Source organism: Wyeomyia smithii, chromosome 1, assembly GCF_029784165.1.
Source record: "Wyeomyia smithii strain HCP4-BCI-WySm-NY-G18 chromosome 1, ASM2978416v1, whole genome shotgun sequence".
NCBI lineage: Eukaryota > Metazoa > Arthropoda > Insecta > Diptera > Culicidae > Wyeomyia > Wyeomyia smithii.
In genome coordinates this window covers 14,489,131-14,494,699 of record NC_073694.1, presented here as the reverse complement: position 1 = coordinate 14,494,699, position 5,569 = coordinate 14,489,131, and the positions used below count along the sequence as shown (strand labels likewise).

At 36.5% G+C, this 5,569-nt stretch overlaps 1 protein-coding gene across 1 annotated transcript; it reads right to left on the bottom strand.

The window, feature by feature from the left end:
- LOC129716586 (uridine-cytidine kinase-like) lies at positions 1–800 on the bottom strand. The gene is given in 3 exon segments (XM_055666421.1): positions 1–423; positions 426–530; positions 533–800. Coding segments are annotated over 3 exon segments (558 nt in total). The 3' UTR covers positions 1–238.
- Between the last annotated feature and the right edge of the window lie 4,769 nt (positions 801–5,569).

Below are 5,569 nucleotides of genomic sequence, written 5' to 3'. Positions count from 1 at the left end.
ATAAATATTCACAGAAACCCTGATTGTTTCCATTACATTTCAACCGACTTTTAAAGAAAATATTTCCCTATGTGATTAATTCAATAACTGACAACTGCGTATTTTCCTAAACTACTTTTCAAAATTCAACATGTTTTAGCTTTTATTCAATTCATCACATACTGTACTGCGGAGAATATGTCTTTTCACTAATCGTTACAGCAATACAAACTGGTAAGCATTTATTCTGTACTTGAAGCTAAGAAAAATAAAAAAATTCTTCGAAGACGGGTTTCACAAAGGTAATATAGGCATTCAAAATTTGAGTTTAACCTCGTCCTCTTTCTTTTATATCTCTAAGCACTCTTCTAGCCAATCTCGTATCGGAATCCGTGTCCACAAACAGCATTATATAAAACAAATCTCAAATTTTCGGAAAGTAGAGATCAAAATGCTTTCGAACAACACCACGTCGGTCGGATAGATGACAAGTTTTCGGTCCGGACAAACGGAATTTGTTCGATAATCGTACTCGTTAATTTCCACCTTTATCCATGCAGAACATCTTACAGCGTTTTTAGCATACGCCGCTCGTTGAACGCATCCGGATAGTCAAAGTTAAACTGAAGTTTCTCTGCTACTGCCAACACCCGATAGAAACTATTCTGGCTTACAGTTACCACTAGTCGCAGTGTGTGATCCATGTCTTCCTGGCTTAGATGGTCCATAATCCATTTGCGTATCGTAAACTTGTCGCTAGCTGCCACCGCTATTAAAGGGCCAATCAAAGAAAAAGTTCTGCTGGATGATTCCATAGCCATATTACTGAACGAAAAAACTGTATTATTTTTAGTACCTGCCACGGTGTCCACATCAATTCAATTTTGTGCCATCAAACCTTGGCAATCGCAATATCCCCAAAACGAATAAAATTATTTAATTTCCACTCGCAACAGAACGAATCATTTCGACAATGACTGATGACAAAGTAGTAACTGAATCTGCCCGTCTAATTTGTCCTAATTTGCACAATCATGGACAGCGATGCCAGGCGTATGAGTAGCAAAATAAATTATTTGCTTTGTATCAAAAGAGCTGATTTTCTGCCAAGTTAATTAGCACAAGAGTGAGCGAATGTGTTTACAACGTTAATAGCTTTAAAAACTAGTAGATTTATAATTTATGTCTAACCAGCTTGTCGGTAGACGTCTTAACATGTGCATGCAAATCTGGAAATTAATCAAGAGCACGTAAATCTGGCATGCCTGCTCATGTAATAAAAAACAGAAGTGAGCGAGTGAATCGTTTGAAAGAACTAGCTCACTTGAATGAGCGGATCAGTTCAGAGTCGCTCACTCTGATGAATTGTTTTGCCCATCACTAGTTCAAAAACGTTAGTGTTTATTTTTCGTAATGTGATGATATTTATCTGGCCAAAACACACACTTTTCACCGGTATGGTGTTTTGGAAGAAATGGACTCATAATTTCGTTCGAACATTAGTTATCAATCAAACTGTATGCCATCAGTTTGATTGATAGCCAAGCCAACTAGGCTTGAACCATGATTTAGACAAAAAGGAAAAGTCCATTTTCTGTCCAGTACTCTGGCTGATCTTCCACTACATTCCTGGCAGGTTATTGTAGAGGTTTGCAGGAAATTATACACAGTAGAAACCGGAACATTTACAAAATGAACATTTTTTTTCTGATTCAATTATATATACAGTGGAGGAAAAAATAATAGGTTTGAGCATTGTTTATAATTTCTTCTGAATTTTTATTTAGAATATTGCATAAAATGAGAAAAAAATGCTATCTGTCAAAATTCATGGTATTTTGTCCATGAGCGGAGAATAACTTTCATTGACAAATATTTAAGTGGAAAAAATAAAATAATAGGTGTAAAGTAAACTATACATCGTGACGTGACTGTTGATACTATTTGCTTATTGATAAATATCGATTTACGGTTTTTTGTGAGTGGAAACAGTATATCTGTACTGATAAACTAATATTTCATAAGTTGGGTTTATAATTTTGCTTTTTGTTTACCGGTAAAGGGTCGCGGTAAACATTTCAGCCCTGATAAAAAACGGCTGATCAAATACTACAATATAAAGCCGAAACTTTCATTGATGATGATGATGATGATGGTCCCACTTCATACCCTTTCATCGGTTTGAGCTGGTCGATTTATCTAAGTAAGATATTATATAGAGCCATACAATCTAACCAGTTGACAAATAAATAACGGACTGGTTATTAATACAGACACAGTAACCCTTCAATAGAATACCAATAATTTGAAAATAAATTAAAAAAAACGGTTTTCCAATAACAATGATCCAGGGCTCATCCAGAACGTTTCAAAAAAATAGCAGAAACTATCGGCTGTTCACAGAACATAGTTGAAAAATCGGCGAAATATCTGAAAAAAAATCAGAAACACGAGGGTGGAAAGGAAAACTAATTCTAGGAAAGACCGCCGAGTACTGAAATTCATAAAAAAGATGCATTCCTCACATCTATAGCCATCTAAACGGAACTTGAATTAAAGGTGACGTTTAAAACCATCCGGAACCGTCTGGTTGATTGTAAATACCGTGCTCGTACTATCAGAAGAACTCATTTCGCATGGGGAAGGTTTTGCAAAAAAAAAAACTTGTGTTTTTGTAAATATCATCTGGAAAATCTAAAACTATTTCTCGCTATTTCTGAATCGTCTAACATAAAGTTGGCCATCTGTTCCGGATTGAATTACCTTTGTCCCGTCACTCCATAGCATATTATTAATATAGCTAGTGTTTTTCGCTTACGGACAAAATACCACGAATTCCACAAGTAGCACTTTTCTATTCATTGCCCACAATGTAAGCAACCTCACACGGATATTGCGTTCAAAAATGCCTCAAACATAATAGGTTAAAATGCAGATGACTACAGACTACACTTAAATGTTTTTTTACGCGGATTTCTAAGCGAAGTTGTTTTTACGCGGCATGTTTTAAATGGTTTTTCATTTTCAAATAGTTCATTTAGAGAGTCCGATGAGTTGAATATTCACTGATTTACCCTAACCTTTTAATATTTTTTCTTGATTTTAAGCACAATTCGTAGGACAAGAATGATGTTAATTCTTTTTCGAAAGAAATTTAGCAGAAATAACTGAAAACCATTAGCAAATGAAGATTTCGGGATTCACGCGATTTTTCATGCGGATTTCACGTATTTTTAAGTATCTCCCGCATAAAAAAATTAAGGTGTGTATGATCTTACCTGTACCGTATTTGACGCCAATGTGGTTATGAGTGAGGAGTTCCACAAAAAATGTTCCAGTTTTAACATTTTTTTAAATTGTTATTTTTGATTTGGCTGAAACTTTGCATAGACGCTTCTATAGTCTAAAAATACCATTTTGTGCTATTAGTTAATTTTTTTGAAATACGACTCAGTTCTGAGAAACTTTTGAAAAATGCTACCTTGGGAAGCTATTGATGATTACAAATATTCTTAGAGCCAAAACAGTTTGTTTGATCGGTGTGATGTCTTCGGCAAAGTTGTAGATAATAATTTTGTCTTTCCGAAAAAAATATACACTCTAATTTATTTTTTATTTTTTGAAAAAAAGTTTGAAGAAAAATTAAAACTACCTATCTAAAAAGCTTATTTTTTGAAAATCCATTTTTTGAATAAAAACTACAAAAGATAACCCAAACAATGAAACCGGTCCGATCATGGAAAAATCAAAAGAAAAAATGAAAAATCAAATCAAAAATGGCTTGGCTTGGCTTTAAAGTTAAGGAATAAGGCTTTTTGATTTTGGATTCTTGATTCAAAATTCAAGATTTAGAATTTTCAAATTGCGCTTAAGGTTACAGAGTTAAGGACCTGGAATTTAGAGCTCAGGCTTCAAGATTTTGGAGTGTTTCTCAATGTTTGTATGGTTCGAAATTTGGGATTCAAAATTCAGAATTAAGGATGAATAAATAATGATTAAATAACGATTTGTGATTGAGGATTCAGTGTAATATAATTAACGATTGACCACCGATCGGAAGCCAAGAAGTGAAAGAAAAAGTATTCCATACAACACCAAAAATCACAACCGCGTAGTTGGGGCCTTCAACCGAAATCCGAACGCCTCCGTTCGGGATGTGGCTAAGAAGCTGCACCTTAGCCGAAGTTTTGTCCAGAAGGCCAAATTTAAGGCTGGACTTCGAACGTTCAAGGTACAAAAGGCCCCTAATCGCGTCGAGAAGCAGAACAAGTCCGCCAAAACCCGTACCAGGAAGTTGTACCTCAACATGCTGACGAAAGTTGAATTCTGCATCATGGTCGACGAAACATATGTGAAGGCCGACTTCTAAAAGCCAGAAAAGGCTGAAATAGAAAATGATCCCAAATTAAGCTCAGAATCGCCGAAAACCCCTTCTAAAGGCTGAAATAGAAAATGATCCCAAATTAAGCTCAGAATGGCCGAAAACCCCTTCTAAAGGCCAGAAAAGGCCGAAATAGAAAATGATTCCAAATTAAGCTCAGAATCGCCGAAAACCACTCCTAAAGGCCAGAAAAGGCCGAAATAGAAAATGATCCCAAATTAAGCTCAGAATCGCCGAAAACCCCTTCTAAAGGCCAGAAAAGGCCGAAATAGAAAATGATCCCAAATTAAGCTTAGAATCGCCGAAAACCCCTTCTCAAAGCCAGAAAAGGCTGAAATAGAAAATGATCCCAAATTAAGCTCAGAATGGCCGAAAACCCCTTCTAAAGGCCAGAAAAGGCCGAAATAGAAAATGATTCCAAATTAAGCTCAGAATCGCCGAAAACCACTCCTAAAGGCCAGAAAAGGCCGAAATAGAAAATGATCCCAAATTAAGCTCAGAATCGCCGAAAACCCCTTCTTAAAGCCAGAAAAGGCTGAAATAGAAAATGATCCCAAATTAAGCTCAGAATGGCCGAAAACCCCTTCTAAAGGCCAGAAAAGGCCGAAATAGAAAATGATTCCAAATTAAGCTCAGAATCGCCGAAAACCACTCCTAAAGGCCAGAAAAGGCCGAAATAGAAAATGATCCCAAATTAAGCTCAGAACCGCCGAAAACCCCTTCTAAAGGCCAGAAAAGGCCGAAATAGAAATTGATCCCAAATTAAGCTTAGAATCGCCGAAAACCCCTTCTTAAAGCCAGAAAAGGCTGAAATAGAAAATGATCCCAAATTAAGCTCAGAATGGCCGAAAACCCCTTCTAAAGGCCAGAAAAGGCCGAAATAGAAAATGATTCCAAATTAAGCTCAGAATCGCCGAAAACCACTCCTAAAGGCCAGAAAAGGCCGAAATAGAAAATGATCCCAAATTAAGCTCAGAACCGCCGAAAACCCCTTCTAAAGGCCAAAAAAGGCCGAAATAGAAAATGATCCCAAATTAAGCTTAGAATCGCCGAAAACCCCTTCTCAAGCCAGAAAAGGCTGAAATAGAAAATGATCCCAAGTTAAGCTCAGAATGGCCGAAAACCCCTTCTAAAGGCTGAAATAGAAAATGATCCCAAATTAAGCTCAGAATGACCGAAAACCCCTTCTAAAGGCCAGAAAAGGCGGAA